At 49.4% G+C, this 16147-nt stretch overlaps 8 protein-coding genes across 12 annotated transcripts; 3 read left to right on the forward strand and 5 right to left on the reverse strand.

Annotated features, from left to right (window-relative positions):
* Positions 1 to 78: 78 nt before the first annotated feature.
* Positions 79 to 1634, reverse strand: TERG_07582 (uncharacterized protein; the record flags this gene model as incomplete). The annotated part of the gene is made up of 2 exons (XM_047748798.1): positions 79 to 1170; positions 1230 to 1634. 2 exons carry the CDS (start codon positions 1632 to 1634, stop codon positions 79 to 81), a joined length of 1497 nt encoding a protein of 498 aa, XP_047604787.1.
* A 239-nt stretch (positions 1635 to 1873) lies between these two features.
* Positions 1874 to 3235, forward strand: TERG_07583 (uncharacterized protein; the record flags this gene model as incomplete). The annotated part of the gene is made up of 4 exons (XM_003231918.2): positions 1874 to 2132; positions 2198 to 2268; positions 2322 to 2449; positions 2500 to 3235. The coding sequence occupies 4 exons, from the start codon at positions 1874 to 1876 to the stop codon at positions 3233 to 3235; spliced, it is 1194 nt and encodes a 397-aa protein (XP_003231966.2).
* Positions 3236 to 3297: 62 nt separating this feature from the next.
* Positions 3298 to 4602, reverse strand: TERG_07584 (uncharacterized protein; the record flags this gene model as incomplete). The annotated part of the gene is made up of 10 exons (XM_003231919.1): positions 3298 to 3320; positions 3379 to 3457; positions 3513 to 3575; positions 3631 to 3719; positions 3770 to 3821; positions 3872 to 3979; positions 4043 to 4105; positions 4168 to 4254; positions 4338 to 4482; positions 4553 to 4602. The coding sequence occupies 10 exons, from the start codon at positions 4600 to 4602 to the stop codon at positions 3298 to 3300; spliced, it is 759 nt and encodes a 252-aa protein (XP_003231967.1).
* Positions 4603 to 4693: 91 nt separating this feature from the next.
* Positions 4694 to 6166, reverse strand: TERG_07585 (uncharacterized protein). 2 transcript variants are annotated; one of them, XM_003231920.2, is made up of 3 exons: positions 5820 to 6166; positions 5384 to 5763; positions 4694 to 5304 (listed from the first exon to the last, which is right to left on the reverse strand). In XM_003231920.2, exons 1-3 carry the CDS (start codon positions 5977 to 5979, stop codon positions 5155 to 5157), a joined length of 690 nt encoding a protein of 229 aa, XP_003231968.1. In that variant the 5' UTR covers positions 5980 to 6166; the 3' UTR covers positions 4694 to 5154. The 2 variants fall into 2 exon arrangements, with proteins under 2 accessions (XP_003231968.1, XP_047607278.1); XM_047750413.1 differs by having other exon boundaries at positions 4694 to 5763.
* A 254-nt stretch (positions 6167 to 6420) lies between these two features.
* TERG_07586 (uncharacterized protein) lies at positions 6421 to 8290 on the forward strand (the record flags this gene model as incomplete). Its single annotated transcript, XM_047748799.1, has 2 exons — positions 6421 to 6671; positions 6736 to 8290. The coding sequence occupies exons 1-2, from the start codon at positions 6646 to 6648 to the stop codon at positions 8288 to 8290; spliced, it is 1581 nt and encodes a 526-aa protein (XP_047604788.1). The 5' UTR covers positions 6421 to 6645.
* A 323-nt stretch (positions 8291 to 8613) lies between these two features.
* TERG_07587 (uncharacterized protein) lies at positions 8614 to 10873 on the reverse strand (the record flags this gene model as incomplete). Its single annotated transcript, XM_003231922.2, has 1 exon — positions 8614 to 10873. Exon 1 carries the CDS (start codon positions 10684 to 10686, stop codon positions 8614 to 8616), a length of 2073 nt encoding a protein of 690 aa, XP_003231970.1. The 5' UTR covers positions 10687 to 10873.
* A 923-nt stretch (positions 10874 to 11796) lies between these two features.
* TERG_07588 (5-methyltetrahydropteroyltriglutamate-homocysteine S-methyltransferase) lies at positions 11797 to 14356 on the forward strand (the record flags this gene model as incomplete). 4 transcript variants are annotated; one of them, XM_003231923.1, is made up of 4 exons in its annotated part: positions 11797 to 11807; positions 11878 to 12097; positions 12169 to 12288; positions 12383 to 14356. In XM_003231923.1, the coding sequence occupies 4 exons, from the start codon at positions 11797 to 11799 to the stop codon at positions 14354 to 14356; spliced, it is 2325 nt and encodes a 774-aa protein (XP_003231971.1). The 4 variants fall into 4 exon arrangements, with proteins under 4 accessions (XP_003231971.1, XP_047607279.1, XP_047607280.1 ...); XM_047750414.1 differs by lacking the exon at positions 11797 to 11807 and having other exon boundaries at positions 11900 to 12097; XM_047750415.1 differs by lacking the exons at positions 11797 to 11807; positions 11878 to 12097 and having other exon boundaries at positions 12226 to 12288.
* Positions 14357 to 14925: 569 nt separating this feature from the next.
* On the reverse strand, positions 14926 to 16120 carry TERG_07589 (uncharacterized protein; the record flags this gene model as incomplete). Its single annotated transcript, XM_003231924.1, has 2 exons — positions 14926 to 15912; positions 15998 to 16120. The coding sequence occupies 2 exons, from the start codon at positions 16118 to 16120 to the stop codon at positions 14926 to 14928; spliced, it is 1110 nt and encodes a 369-aa protein (XP_003231972.1).
* Positions 16121 to 16147: the final 27 nt, after the last annotated feature.

Consider the following 16147-nt stretch of genomic DNA (forward strand, 5'->3'; position numbering starts at 1 on the left):
ACCATATGCGGTGGAGTTTACCTCATCTATGCTTTCGGTGACAATACCGCATCAGGTGCCATTCTCCATTCAGCTGCGCTACTGATGGGAAGGTGGATCCCCCCGCTCCTCTTCACTGTTTCTGCAGCTGAGGAAAGGCGGATGTGCTGGGAGGGGATTGAGTTGGGTAACAACTAGGATTTCCCAGTCACGACGTTGTTTCTGACGTGGAGTGAATTGTAGAACCACTCCTAAGGTAATGATATTGAGAATGTTTTCTGTCCCAAAGGTAGATGAGTCTGTAGCTTTGTCACTTGGTGCTTTCGGAGATTTAAGACCAGTTTCTGAGCCCTTGGGTTTCGTCGAAGTGACAACTAAGGGAGGGGGGATCCGTGGAGAAATCTCGGTAGGCTGGATCGATGGCTCATGATGTGGTTTCACTGTAACTGGGCTGGTATTTGCTTCCAGTTGGGTGTTCTTGATTTGCTTTTCTTTGCGTTGTTTCTTTCTCTTCCGGCGGTGAGTCGATTTAGGGTCGCCACGTACCCCATAAGCGTCTTCACCATATCTATACACCCATTCCATCCACTGAGAGATGTGTATTAAAGACTCCCGTGACAATGCCCCGATTCCAGAAAATATGACACCGTCTTGCGGACCAGGCGACATCATACAGCCAGTCCACTCTTGTTTATTAGACTTCACTGGCTCCTTTTTGGAAGGTATCTGCTCTCTTGAGGGATTCTCGGCATCACCAAATCTTGAGACTACCATATCAACCAGACCTTCTGTCCTTGAGATGAACCCTTCTAGAACCTCTCGTTCACCACTTCCCCATTCCTCTTCACCCACTCCTATTCCAAGCTCTCCGCCTCCAGCTAGCTTGGTGGCAGAAAAGAGATCTATTGCTGGGTTACCATTGAGCAAAATATCCCAACTCCACACAAACCGTGTCCAATATCGGTCAAGATAGATGCAGAAAGTCTTCCTTGATAGGGTTTTGTAAAGACTTTCCAAAGAACTGCCATGGTGTAGCAGGAATATGGAATACGCCTTTGAGAGTTGTTGGCTAAGGATATATGGAGGTGATAGTTCTCTCGAAGAGTATTCAACCTGGATATCATTTGAGGTCTCCTCTGTGGAACTTGTTGACCCTTTTTGAACATGTATTATTCTTGTCAAGTCGATACTCTATTAGATGCGTTAGGAATATTGACCAAATCGAGGCTTGTGTTGAAAGATATTCTTACCGCTAGAATCCACCAACTGGGCTCCAACTCCTTCAAAACAATTCGAGAATTTTCAGTCTCTATTGAGTCGACGGGCTCTACGCTTGAGAAGTTTCTGCATGTTATTTGGTTAACGAGCCTGGGCTGCCTTTGATACTCATGATCTCTCGTTACGCACTTGGCGAAGCTCACCATGCCTTGCGCAAGCCCTACATGGCGTAGTCTTTTATTCTCTTCCTCAGAGGAGTTTGCCCTCGCCGTATCTCTTCCTGGCACATCTCCTGGTGGTTTTGTTTGACTTGGGGTTGAGTAATAGAACACAATCTGGTCCTGAAGGGTCTTATCCGTGGTCCCAAGTGACGGGTTGTATATGGTCAAGAACGAGAGCTGCGCTGGTATTACAGATGGCGGTTCAAGCGGAGGCATCTCACATGGTGGTATCACTCTGTTCCTGGTCTACCTGCCCTCGTTGCACTCGAAATAAGAAACCTCTCTCATATATTTGCAGCTTGCTCGTCCTCTCCATCAAGTGCTCTGATGTCATTTAACCACTATCACGTGATCTCTTCGCTGCCCAGCTAACTCACTATTTAGCTATCAAGCTTCTAAGACGCAGCGTTGACCCATCAATCATCCGTTCATTCTCAGGCACCGTCATTAAGGAGATGCTATACTCCGTGAGGCCTAGGGGCCTCGTTCTACACACATCAAGGTTCAATTACTTTTTTTCATGCCGGTATTATTCCTCGGCGAAGCCCTGCGATCCTCTTCGAATACTTTTCTGCGGCTCCGATGAGTTTAGCATAGCATCTTTGAACGCGCTCTACAATGAACGTGTAGAAAGTCCAGACACAATTGCATCTATTGATGTTGTATGCCGACCCGGCAAGCCTGTTGGCCGTGCTATGAAAACAATTCGCGAGGGTATGCTACCATGTTTATAGAGATTGCATATCTAAATACTAATATTGAGTCGTGGTACCTTATAGTGCCTATCAAAGCCGCCGCAAACGAACTTTCCCTCCCAATACACGAGTTAGATACATTTACCAGGTGGACGGTATGATCCTTCGGGCTCTTCTATGGCTGTCCTGCTCTAATCTGCGACCACAGCCACCAAAACCACAGGGTGAACCTATCAACCTAATAATAGCCGTCTCGTTTGGACTCTTTATTCCTCCTAGGATATTGAAGGGAGCTAAATATGGCGGGCTCAATGTTCATCCTTCGCTCTTACCAGAGTAAGTGCATTTCCCTATCTCTGTAGGCTCCTAACTAATCGATGTATTAGTTTTAGAGGAGCCGCTCCTCTTCACCACACTTTACTGGCGGGGGACAAAACCACTGGGGTCACTTTGCAGACACTTGACTCCGCTAAATTTGATCATGGTTTAATCCTAGATCAGACACCTGCGCCAGGATTCCCAATACCCGACCCTGAATCTTGCGATCTCCCGCGGCTGCTTAAGTTAGCGTCAACCATGGGAGCAGAAATGCTTATAAAGGGAATTAGGAATCGTCTATTTGTTCCTCCGTTAAACCCATTAATCAGGCAAACGACTTTGGAAGGAAGAGAACTAAGGCCTGCTAGTAAGATCAAACCTGAGAACCGCCATGTTGCTTGGAACTCCTGGAATTGGGATGCAATTCGACGTCGCCAGATTGTGCTGGGTGCTCTATGGAGTACCGCCGCGACCTCGCCTACAATACCGGGAGAAGAACATTTTGTGCGGCGAAAAAGGATCATTTTCGGGAACATGAAGTTAGTTGATAGTACACGGCTAACTGATGACATACCTTTCACTAAACCTGGGGTTCCGTTCACCTTCAAAGATCCGACAAATAAGAGGGATGAAGGGCGGCTATTTGTGTTTACAAGTGATGGTAAACTTCTTGAAATAGAAGAAATGAAAGTTGAAGGTGACAGGATGGCTCCTGCATACCGAGCTGCATTAAAGGCTAAACTTGTTGACCCGGTAGCAGCAAGGAGTTCAATGCACAGCGCATTCCACGGCCCTCTTCTATAAAGGGTATTGCTGGCTCAAGCCTTTTCCGCACTTGGCATCGATATAGCCGCATCCACCAGACTTTATCTTATATGGAACCCAGAATCTATATCCAAGACTATTAGGCTTTTCCTTTAAGGTTGGAAGTACTTCTAGAAACTTACCAAGTTGGATTTCTTGTCCGGTCATGGAATAGTTCTTAGCAATGGAGACGAAAACATCCGCGCAATCCTCAATATCAGGCTAAACGATTGGCTATTTAGCTCCAGTATCTTGCGAGGGTAGGTTAGGGCCTTACCACTCTCTTCAACGCCGACTTCTCAGCATAGCCCTTCTGTACTTCAGGAGGGAATCTTTGCCCCTGCTCAGATCCGTCAGCGCTCCGTGGTCTAGGCAAATTAAGTGTTTGGACTCACCCATTCCGTGAGCAGTAGACCCGGAAGCACTGCGTTTGTACGGATTTTCGAACTCTGGGACGAAGCCAGACACTTCATTAGGTGGATACCTGCATACTTGTTAGTAAATACGGCACATAAACGGTTCATATATACATACTTGCGGCCTTACTAACAGAGTAAGCCATACTACTGCCGCCAGGGGTGGCTCCCTAGTTATGAGTTAGCCATGTTTGGGGATGGCTGGGCCGATCCTACTTACAGCAACTGAGGACGTGATAATAAATGCCCCTCCTTCTGGATTCGCCTTGAAAGTTGGTTCTGCTTCACGGAAGAGATGCAAGTTTGCTTTCACGTTGGTGTTCCAGCACTGATTTTTCACATATATCAGCAACTCATGTACTCGATCTTTTCACGCGTCACGGATTTATACCTTGTCCCATTCATCGTCTGTTAGGGCGTTCAAGTCGCCAAACCGAGAAATTTTAGTCCATCCCTACGGACTTGGATATCAGAAAAGCGAATTTTACTACAATGGATAACAGTTCGTTGTCTCACAGCGTTAGAGATGATAACGTCGATTCCTCCCAGGAGCTCAATGGTTTTCTTAACTAAATTTTCACAATCCGCCCGGAGGGCCACATCCTGCGTATTTATTAATTAATGACTCTTCTCTGCCTAGTGGAATATATGCAGAAATTGGTATATTTTAATCATAGTTCACTTACTCCTTGAATGACGATGGCTTTAACCTTGTGGTCCACCTCTATCTTCGCAGCAAGCTCCTTTGCTTGTACCTCACTTGAATAGTAGTTGATAGCCACGTTTGCGCCCTCGGCAGCAAACTTCTCTGCAACCATGGCTCCCAGGCCGCTGCAGTAGCGAGGTCAACTCTGTGTTATGTATGTACGTGGGGTTCGGAATGCGAGAAAGGACTGCTCACCGAGAGCCACCAGTGACGAGCACATTGCGCCCCTTAAGACTGTACGGCATGTTGACGGATTCCACCGTGTAAGGACTCAGTTACCTGACTATTGAGATTTTTAATATATATACATATATGAGTCAATGTGATAGAAGAGCCGTGGGGGGAAGGGGACGGGCAGCCTGGGTTTTGATAATGACTGCCAGCCGAGGCTCTGCGTGGCCCTGGTGTTTGAATACGAGCTACGGAGTACATAACAAGGGAAGAAATCAACTCGAATGGCGTGGATGTTGCATGGATGCCTGATGTTGGTTGATGATTGATGTGTCAGAGTACATGAAGATTTGGAATTGATATATATAGCGCAGAACTCAGCAGCAGCACGCAGCCTACCTAACAGGACGGTGAAGTACAGGGAACAGGAACTCAACAGAGGACGATAGGAAATGTCTTTTATTTCGTTAAGTGCTGGTTTTGTCCACTTTCCTCATTTCAACATGAAAATAAAGAAAATACTAATCAGGCTTGGATCGAAAAAATGGCCTTGTATTTTAGAGAAATCCTCCATAACTTCATAACCTAGCATCATGCTCCATCGACTTCGTACATGTCCATTTCATTTAAGTAAGCTTCTGCTTGATGAAGAAGCTTCGTAGATGAGAGAATTGCCAGACACACGTTACACCGAGGACGGCGGTTTGAATCAAAGCCCATCGAACGACACGAGAGTTAGTAGCTTCAGACTGGTCTCGGAATTGGGCTTCTCGTTCCTATGGACATCGAAGAAGATACATGTCAGTCAAGATGTTCTCTGGCTTTCTTACTTTTGTCTTGTTCGTATGTACTTACACGCTGGAAGACCTGTTCACGACGGATGTCCTGGAGTCTTCCGTTCAAGTTCCTGACTCTCTCAACCAAATCATCAAGCTTGCTCTTGTCTTCAGACTCTAAGTGGTTGGACTCGCCGATAGCCATGTCGAGGGTTAACTTCACTGGGCCAGAAGCTCCAGAAAGCCATCCGCTATTCGCATGTGAGTCTGCAGTGAAGCATAGCTTGTGCTGTCCCGCATCGGCGGTGGAAAAGGTGTACCGTCCCTTATCAGCTCCCTTCTGAGACACAACCCGGTGGTCGTTATCAAAGACTTCATCGACAGTGATAGTGATGGTTATACTGCTGTCAGGGGCATAGGCGTTGAGATGAGGGTTGTAGACTTCGGATTGGTAATTTCCTTTCCTCGAGTGTTAGAAACCACTGTACTCAAAATCGCAAAAGGCTCCAACTAACCGACTACCAAGGTGTCCTTGGGCAATTCCTCGTAGAAGCACTTGGGCTGTCGTCCATGGACATAGAAGTATAGGGAGTGAACAGGAGCAGAGAGCGTCAGGATAGTGACTATGGAGAAGAATGTCGACAGCCACGACGGCTGCGACCTTGAGAAAGCCATCCTGTCCGGATATTCCTTAACAAGAGATATGATCGAATGCAACACTGCAGCCAGCCTATCCTGCTCTCAACTCTCTGTCTGAATGCGAAGCGCTGCGGGTAGATTTGACGGTGTTTTTGCGTCTCGAGGATGAAGACACGCTTACCTGGCCCTGAGCCGACCAATCAGCGTGCGCCCTCGCGACCAGCTAAAAAAAAAAAAAAAAAAAAAAAAAAAACCATTTTCGCCGCGCCTACCAGCAAGTCAAGACAAACCAACAACGAACTGAACTGACTCCAACAAAACTCGCGCCACAGACGCCTTACGACGTTATATCCAACTGTTTTCCTGACTAGAAAGGGAAAGAGAGAGAGAGAGAGAATTCTGTACCGGTGTTTCTGGAATAAGACGAGGTGGAAAGCAGCAACCAGGGAGTCAGCCATGGCGGCCGCAGATGTTCGTGATATGCTGGATTTGCCTGCGGACGGGCAACCCAGGCCAGCAAAGAAGCAGAAAGTCGTCGAAAAGCGACCTGGTAAGATTTTATGGACCACTATATTAGTCTGATATGCAGATCTAATGGTTGTTTAAATAGAAGGAATTACAAGAGAGCTCTATGCTTTGCTCGGGGAACGCGCACCTCCTATTGCATTGAACGAGAACAAATATAAAGGACGGCGGAAATGGATGAGCAAGCTCAAAGTGAGGCCTTGGTAGGTGAATTGTCGATGCGCCCTATTGAGCCCGTTTTGCCACGACTAATCATAGTTTCTCCAGGGCTATTACTCCGTTCAAGAATGCCGCTCGAAACGATGACCTTGTTCTTAAACACTGGCAGAGGAAACCGCTAGCCAAAAATCCACCACCAAACGCTGAAACTGGACAAGGAAGCACCACAGATAAAGCAGGAGAAGGCGCTTCTTCTGTAGAAACTGAAGAAACATCTGCCTTTGCGAAGTATAATATCAAGGCTCAACATCCCCGGAGATATACGACAGAGGAATATGACAAACTTTTGAAAAGCGATATCTGGAGTCGCGAGGAAACAGATTATCTCATGGACCTCGTCGAAGAGTTTGATCTCAGATGGATAGTAATCGCAGACCGATATGACTACTCCCCGAATACAGACACGGCAGCAGATGGAAGCTCCTCCACGGCTCTAGTTGCGCCAACAAAACGTCGAACAATGGAAGAGATGAAGTCACGGTATTATAACGTTGCAGCTCACATGCTGGCAATTGAACACCCCCTTTCCGAAATGTCAGAAGCGGAGTTTGACATACACGAAAAGATGATGAAATTCAACCCCGAACGAGAGAGGACAAGAAAGGAGCTGGCCAATACTCAGTTAAATAGGTCGAAGGAAGAGGTCACCGAAGAGGCTCTACTGCTGGAGGAATTAAAGAGGATCGTCGCGAACGAAAACCAGTTTATAGACGAGCGGAAGGAGCTATATGCTCGGCTGGAGGCTCCAATCAGCAACGGCAATACCGCTATGTACCAAACCAGCCAGGGCCTATCACAACTGTTACAATCTCTTCTACAAGCGGATAGGAACAAAAAGCGACGCCCACTTCTCGGTCCGGATACTGGTGTGTCAAGTCCGGTAGGAAACGCTTCTTCAGGCGGACCGTCAGCTAGAGAAAGTAGACCGGAAACCCCTGCTCCAACGCCGGCTGCTCCGACAAACAACAAGAAGGGATCCGCGGCCAACGCGGCGGCCCAACCTACAATCCGAACTCTCACGCCGAGTGAAGAAGTGAAGTATGGTGTATCACACCACGACCGCTTAACTTCCGGTGTACAATTCCGAAACGACAAAGCCCAGAAACTCACGCAGGCCAAGTCTAATATCCAATCTCAGAAACTTGCTGCTGCGCTGACAGAGCTAGATATACCCCCTCGTCTCTTTATGCCAACAGAGAAGGTATGCAAGGAGTTTGAGAAACTTATTCACCAAGTTAACCTGTTACTTGACACGCGCAAGTTCGCTGAGAAAGTGGAGGGAGAAATCCGAGTCCTGGAGGCCAGTAAGGCGGAAAGAGAGAGGAAGGAGAACGAGAAAGCTGGTGCCTCTGTGGAGGGTAGCGAAGGTGCCGAGGGCGCCACGGCTACGGCGAATACTTCGGATCCAGATGGGATTTCAGGCACCAAAGAAGAAACCGAAGCTGAAGCTAAAAGTGCATCTCCTGGGCCCGGGAAAGCTGCCTCTGTTAAGGCAGATGCTGCGGTTGGCTCACCTGCTAAGGGACCTGGGGTTACACACAAACGAAGTGCTAGTGTTCTCAGCGTGGTTAGTGATAAAAGTACTAAGAAGCAGAAGCGATAAATATATAACTAGACACGTTTGGGATATTAATGGCTTTGCTCTGTATTATATATTACCCTATCCCCTTTTTTACAATATGTAACCAGCTCAAACAGTCAATGCCCTCTTTTCTCCCAGAGCAGAGGCGAATGCAAGGGCCATGACCGGTTCTATTATGAGATGCGGAGATATTTATACAGTTAACGAAACTTGACGGGAAGAATATCAAGCGAGAAGAACAACTATCCCCCCTGCCAGCATGGGTATCCAGAAAAAGACAATGAAAAACACGAATTTAGAAATGTCAGAGAATGAACGACAGGGAACAAATAGAGTGTGAGCTTTCAACTGTTTTGGAGGCAATCATCGTATAGCCTGGACCATACCTCAGCAGATATTGGCTCAGGCTGGATATGCTCACTGTCATCTTCGCTGTCTGAGATGTCGTCATATGCCATTGGGCAAATCTCGGTACTCTCCTTGATTGGGTTCGACGGTTCTCGAAGTGCCTGTACAAGCTTGATAGTGAGAGGGTTGCGATTATATACGCTACTTCCAATATCACGACGGGCTGGATCGAAACCAAGAGGCATCTCTAGGTCCACTTCGGAGGCTAGGGGTGGGAACGGCTCTAATCCATGAGATTGGTTGGAGCGGCTAGACGCTGCAGTGCAACTACTGGCATCTCTCTTGTGTCTGCGGACTTTCTTTGCCAGACATGCAATAGCACTCGTTACTCTACTTGAGTGATCACTGCGATCGATATCGCTTTGATGAAATGGGGACACTCGGCGGATAGTATGGCTACCCTCCCTAGTTGCTGTACGTGGGCGCCGATGAGTATCTTGACTGTCCGATTGACGTGAGATACGTTTGTAGTCCCGAATTGGCAGCCTGTATTCCGATAGAGCCCCATTTTTATAATCCTTATGAGATTGTAACCGAATGGCGGAGTTATATTTCTCGTCAGCGGCGCCTTCGGAGCAGGAGAGTCGGGGGTACCGTTCACCCAGGGCAAAATTGTAGCCATACCCCAATCTTTTCCCGCCAGACAGCCAGCCATCACTCAGTCGCCGGCTCACAAGTTCCGTCTCCGGATAGTCATCCTTTGGAGGCTCAGTTTCGTCAAATTTCAGGGTGAACACATCATCTAGGTCTTCAATAAAGCGGCTCCTTCTGACAAAGCTACAACTGTCCCTTTGGGTAGCAATTGAAGGCTCTCGGCGGGTATTCGCTGGTACCCGCTGTTTCGGCACGTTCTCTGGTGAGACTCTGTTTGAGGTTAAGCTCTTTTTTACTTGGTGCACCGGAGACTCGATGGCGGAAAACTCCTCAAGTTTTCGCTCATATTCTGGGGTTTCCGTGGCCGGACTCGAATACACTGAGGTTGCAATATTTATTCTGACCTGCGTGTCATCGGCCTGGGAGCTGTTGGACTGGCAAACATCTGGTGAAGTGCTCTTATTTCGCGCTGTAACATTGTTCCGAACGCTTTCGGGAGAGTCTGCTAGAGACAGGGGACTAATTTCCTTGTCGGGGTTATCTGATTCCCCAAGATCGCTTGGGGTCAACGTTGGTGTTTTCCTGTAATCATCTTCTATGATTGAACAAGAGGCCCTTGTTATGTGGGTCTTTAGAGGCGTCATTGGTTCTCTGTCGGGGTCAGGGCTAACAAGGTAGATGGATGTACTTTTTCTTGCTGAATCTGAATGTTCAGCAGAGGATTGTCGTCCGACACTGTCTTCACCAGAGCGATATGCCTCCCGTAAATTGACCGGCTCAGTGGCCTGGCTCCCTCTGTTGCTAGCAGGAGCACCGTCGAGACCAAGGCAGAACTTTTCCCTCGACAGACTTTGCACATCACGAGCAGACACTGGGCAAACTTTTTCCAGGATCGTTCGGTTCCCAGTACTGGATTTTAGCCGTGCGGTGATCTGAGGGGTGAGCAGTTTGTGTGCATCACTGTCATAGGCATTCTCACTTGTATTCCCACTATCAAGGATATCAAACATTGGCTTGTTCTCGATGCTGGCGTGTCCACTATCACACATAGAAGCTCTTTCGTCAAGCTTTGCATCTGGAGGCCGTAATCGACTCTCCCGTGAAAACCGCCTGTGAAGCCTTCCGCCAATGGAACCGAGTCGACTTCTGCCGTTCTTCGAATGCGCACGGGCGAGAGCACAGTCCGTTCCTTGTGGTGGAAGGCCTCGAGATTCGCCATCGTGAATAGGAGCATTGGCAGAGGAAAATATGGCATCTAACATCTGCTGCTCTTCCCCAGCAGGGTCAAGGGGAGTGTATGTTATGGGCTCGAAGGCAGGCGGCAGCGGCTGAGGGCATTCGGCCTGATCGCTAGAGCTGCCACGGGGCGATACTCTCTTCGGCTTCCTTCGCCATGGGCAGAATATCGAAACCATCCTGAAGTTATGGACGAGGTATGGCACAGAGAGCAGGAAGAAACAGAACGGGGGTAAAAAAGATTGCTTCAATCGAGGATCAAAGTACGAAAAGGAAAAAGGACAAAAGAACAATAACGCGTATAGATGCGAGACTACACGCTCGAGTTCGACCCGTGCATGGGAGTGCACAGAATGCTTCTGGGGCCCTGGAGCGAGGATACTCCTGGTGACATGGCTGGGGGGGACCTTTCTCTGGTACAGCCAGGAAAAGTGGGCAAGAAAGCTGAAGAAACATGGAAGGAGGGAGACACAGCGGTGCAACCACTTCCTTCTCGTCGGCCAAAAGCAGGGAGACGCTCTCCTGCTGTCCATATAATCCAGAGCGAGGATGGGTATAGTTGGCCGTCGCCCATGGATGCTGGCCCGTAGGCATGTGGTGTCCTGGGCCGGCGCGCCCTGACAGCGCTGGTACCTATCAGCCATCAGGCGCCAGCCACCGGCAGTGATACCCTGATATCTATCCCCTGACAGCGACACTGACATCTCGGCATCGTCGAGCATGTCTTCACTGCCCTTGATGGGCTTATATATGTTTTCATGCACCCCCCGTCGGCTACCGTGGCGTCTGTCCTCATACGTCAGTCTAGCACTCGGGATCGGAGGGAGATGCTTCTACTGGCGCCGACAACCACAGCCCACAGGAAACTACCGACTCGCCCGCTGCAAACTATCCACCGTCTTCGGAGGCCGACCCTTTCCATCTCGACCATCTCGACCATCTCGACCATCTGGCGTCGTCGTCTTCACCGTCGTCGTTGTTATCGTAGCTGTCGTCGTCCCTGCTTAGTCATCATGGCGTGACCACGAAAAAAAGCGAAAAAACCCTCCGAATCGGAGTTTCTCGCTCTTTTTTTCTGCCCCTCCACAAAAGGCAAGGCGGTGGCCCCTCCATCATGCATCCTCCTCCTCCTCCGCCCTTTTTCTTCTCCTCCTCGACTCCCCTCAACTTCTCAATCTCTTCAACCTCACCTCTTCAACCTCACTCCGTCGCCCGCTCGCTCTCTTCACCCCCAATTGACTGTCACCACATAGAAGATACCCTCGTGAAGAGACACAACGCACTTGAAAATGGTTCAATCGTAAGTTGTGCTGCCGCCCTGCCCCGCGTGGGCTGTCGTGGTAACATGTTCGCTGACCTGGCGGGCTCAGCTCCATTCTCGGCTTCCCTCGTATGGGTCGCCTCAGAGAGCTCAAGAAGGCCACTGAGGCTTACTGGGGCGGCAAGATCTCTCGCGATGAGCTTCTCAGCGAGGGCAAGAGACTCCGTCTCGAGCACTGGAAAATCCAGAAGGATGCTGGCGTCGACCTCATCCCCAGCAACGACTTTGCCTTCTACGACCAGGTCCTGGACCACATCCAGCTCTTTGGAGTATGTCTATGCTACGTTGGCCCCCAATTGGCCTGAAGAGAGAACTGTCAATGGCTAATCTGCGTACCTAGGCTATCCCAGAAAGATACTCCAAGTATGGCCTTGACCCAATTGACGAGTACTTCGCCATGGGCCGTGGCCATCAGACCCCCGCCACGGACAAGGAGTCAGCTGTCGATGTCCCCAGTCTTGTACGTGTCATCTGTGCAGCTTTGATTCGCACAACTTCACCTCCTTTCATCCATGCGTGGAATGAGTCGTACCTCGCTAACACATGATTTTCAGGAGATGGTGAAATGGTTCGACTCAAACTACCACTATGTCAAGCCTACTCTGCAGGACAACCAGGAGTTCAAGCTCTCTGCTACTCCTAAGCCCGTTGTTGAGTTCAAGGAGGCCAAGGAGGCCGGCATTATCACCCGCCCAGTCCTCCTCGGTCCCGTCTCTTTCCTGGCTCTCGCCAAGGCTGACCGTGGCCAGAAAGTTGACCCTATCTCTCTCATTGAGAAGCTCGTTCCCCTCTACGCTGAGCTTTTGGACCAGCTCAAGGAGGCTGGTGCTGAGTCTGTCCAGATTGATGAGCCAGTCTTGGTCTTTGATCTCAGGGATGCCGTCAAGGCTGCCTTCAAGCCTACCTACGAGAAGCTCGGTGCTCTCGGTGACAAGGCCCCAAAGCTTGTCTTCACTACCTACTTCGGTGACATTGTCCACAACATTGACGTTCTCGCCAACCTCCAGAACCTCCACGCCATCCACATCGACCTTGTCCGCAACCCTGAGCAGCTTGAGACCGTCATCGGTGCTCTTGGACCCAAGCAGGTCCTCTCTGCTGGTGTTGTCGATGGCCGAAACATCTGGAAGACCAACTTCAAGAGGGCCATCGAGACCGTCGAGCTCGCCATCCAGAAGCTCGGAAAGGACCGTGTGATCGTCGCTACCTCCAGTTCTCTCCTCCACACCCCCCACACTCTCGAGAGCGAGAAGAACCTTGATGCCGAAGTCCACGACTGGTTCAGCTTCGCTGTCGAGAAGGCCAGTGAACTGGTTGTCATCGCCAAGGCCGTCACTGACGGCCCTGCTTCCGTCCGTGAGGCTCTCGAGGCCAACGCCAAGTCTATCCAGGCTCGTGCCGCCTCCAAGCGCACTAACGACCCCAAGGTCAAGGAGAGACAGGCTGCTGTCACTGATGATATGCACAGGCGCAAGTCAGAGTTCCCTGCCCGTATTGCTGTCCAGCAGAAGGAACTCAACCTCCCCATGTTCCCAACCACTACCATTGGCTCTTTCCCCCAGACTTCTCAAATTCGTGTTCAGCGAAACAAGTTCACCAAGGGTGAGATTACTGCTGAGGAGTACGAGAAGTTCATCGAGCAGGAGATCCAAGACGTTGTCAAGATCCAGGAGGAACTCGACTTGGATGTCTTCGTCCATGGTGAGCCAGAGCGTAACGACATGGTCCAGTACTTCGGTGAGCGTTTGACTGGTTACGTCTTCACCACCCACGCCTGGGTCCAGAGTTATGGCTCTCGATGCGTCCGCCCACCAATCATCGTTGGTGACATCTCTCGTCCCGCTCCTATGACCGTCAAGGAATCCAAGTATGCTGCTTCCATCTCCAAGAAGCCAATGAAGGGTATGCTTACTGGACCCATCACCTGTCTTCGATGGTCATTCCCCCGTGATGATGTCCACCAGTCTGTCCAGGCTCAGCAGCTCGCCCTTGCTCTCCGTGACGAGGTTATTGATCTTGAGGCTGCTGGTATCTTCGTCATCCAGGTCGACGAGCCCGCTCTCCGTGAGGGTCTCCCTCTCCGTGCTGGAGCCGCCCGTGATGCCTACCTCAAATGGGCAGTTGAGTCCTTCCGCCTCGCCACCTCCGGCGTTGCGGATGGCACCCAGATCCACTCCCACTTCTGCTATTCCGAATTCCAGGACTTCTTCCACGCCATTGCCGCCCTTGACGCTGATGTCCTCAGTATCGAGAACAGCAAGAGTGACGCTAAGCTCCTCAAGGTCTTCGTTGACGAAGCTTACCCCCGCCACATCGGCCCTGGCGTCTACGACATCCACTCCCCCCGTGTGCCTGGCGAGGAGGAGATCAAGGCCCGTATTGAAGAGATGCTTCAGTACCTCCGACCAGATCAACTCTGGATCGACCCTGACTGCGGTTTGAAGACCCGCAAGTGGCCCGAGACCAAGGCTGCCCTTGTCAACATGGTCAACGCCGCTAAGTTCTTCCGCCAGAAATACTCTAAGTAAATCTCTCTAAAGAGGCTTGATGAACGAGCTGGTTCGGAAGAACAATAAAAAAAAATATAGAAAAAAAAAAAAAAATTGAAAGCAAAAAATAACTCAACGCAAATGATCAAAAAGGCACAGTGTTTCAACATGCATAGCGGATATTCGGGTTTAGGCTGGTAGTGGAATGGAAATGGTTTTTCTCTTTGAATTGAAAAATACCCACGATCTCAACATCGGCGTTTAGTTCATGAGATCTTAGCTCATTTCCCTCTAATGATTTCTTTGTTTCGTTTGTTTCCTTATATTTCCCTGTTATGTTAATAGAGAACCTCCACGAGATTGCTCGCACTACTACGTGTTAGCTTGGGAGCCTCTTGATGGCCCCTATCAATTGAACCAATGAAAAGCAATATTTCAACAACTTCAAATAATCCTCGTCTTGTACTAGCAAGGAAGGGACGGAACACGCACTTAGAATAACGGAAAATACAACTTTTATCATTTCGCCCTATAAGAATTATTCAATTTCATAGTTTTCCCACTTGATAAGTTCTGTCCCCAAGATTACCCTTAATAGTCTCCCTTAATCACAACCACTTGCAGTAAGGAACGAACGCTCCCCTGCCTCCAACTGCCTTCTCGCCAAAACGCTCAATATACCAAGTTCTGCCCCAACGAGCACGTACTGCGGTAGTGGTCATAATATTCACGCAAATCAACAAGACGGGGAGCGGAAGCGGTAAACCGCAAGTACTCATAAAGAACTTAGCGACAGGCGCATAAAATGGCGCAAGTTGCACCACACCAGTCGAAGCGGCAGATTCGGCCGTAACTGACGCCACGTTGAGGGTAGTAACCGAGAGCGCAATGATCACAAAACCAGTCCATTCAATCCATTCCAGCGCGTAATGAGGGAATAAGATCGACGAGAAATACCCCTCCGCTGGAGGCAGAACGTATACTTTGTCATAGATAGATTTGCCATTGGAGGTGACAGCAGCGCTGTTGTCCCGCTTCTTTTGTCGTCGATGCGCTTCCTCCTTGCGCAGCTCGAATAATGTATTCTCCGACTGAATGTTGCCGTACATCCCGACTAGGAAGATTGTAAGACCGATGTAAGGGACATAAACCATATAGCCTGTTAACTCCGGCGAAGTGGCGATCGTAATGTCATACATTGCTCCTGGTGCCTCGAGGGTGCCTGCTGTCGCCAAAACGGTCTTGTAACCGAGCAGCCAGGAGGCGAATGTGCTCGAGGCCAGGTAGTGGAATAAGATGGCAAAGAAGAAGATTTCAATGTGGATTGGCGACATGCTTGGGGCGAGGAAGAGGGGCGTGATCAATGCGCGGTTGACGTAGTGGAGAACGTATAGCACGGCAAGCACTTTATGCCATGTTGATAAGCCAGAGAAACCATTGCCTTGCTCAGAGGTCGAGATTATATAGATGAAGTTGGCCATTCCGAAGCTCTCCATTATGCACCATGTGTATCGACCGGGCAGGTTGAAGTAGGATTTCGATATCGAGGTTTTGCCTTGGGGATAGTATGGTGTTAACAGCTGGAGTATCGGTGCCTATATATGGATACATTGCGCGTTAGAATGTATATTAAGGAATGCGCGGTTGTACTATGAGCGTTTGGAGGCATGCGATGCTCACAATGAGGAAGTATTGAAAGACGGTTATCAGCACTGCGTACGCTGGCTGGGTGACAGGGAAGAAATCTGCACGTGGCGGAAGGGACTTGGCCCATTCCGTAACGGATTCCAATATCGCGTCCATCTTGGAAGAGTGTTCGAGGCGCGCGAA

Source organism: Trichophyton rubrum (genome assembly GCF_000151425.1).
Source record: "Trichophyton rubrum CBS 118892 genomic scaffold supercont2.10, whole genome shotgun sequence".
Lineage (NCBI taxonomy): Eukaryota > Fungi > Ascomycota > Eurotiomycetes > Onygenales > Arthrodermataceae > Trichophyton > Trichophyton rubrum.

What these genes read in the sequence shown, in the direction of transcription:
- TERG_07585 (XM_003231920.2), bottom strand. Translation starts at nt 5,979, where the DNA reads ATGGCTTTCTCAAGGTCGCAGCCGTCGTGGCTGTCGACATTCTTCTCC. An exon ending in CAAGGACACCTTGGTAGTCG is followed by an intron (nt 5,764 to 5,819) that starts GTTAGTTGGAGC and finishes ACTCGAGGAAAG; the next exon opens with GAAATTACCAATCCGAAGTC. An exon ending in GTGAACAGGTCTTCCAGCGT is followed by an intron (nt 5,305 to 5,383) that starts GTAAGTACATAC and finishes CGATGTCCATAG; the next exon opens with GAACGAGAAGCCCAATTCCG.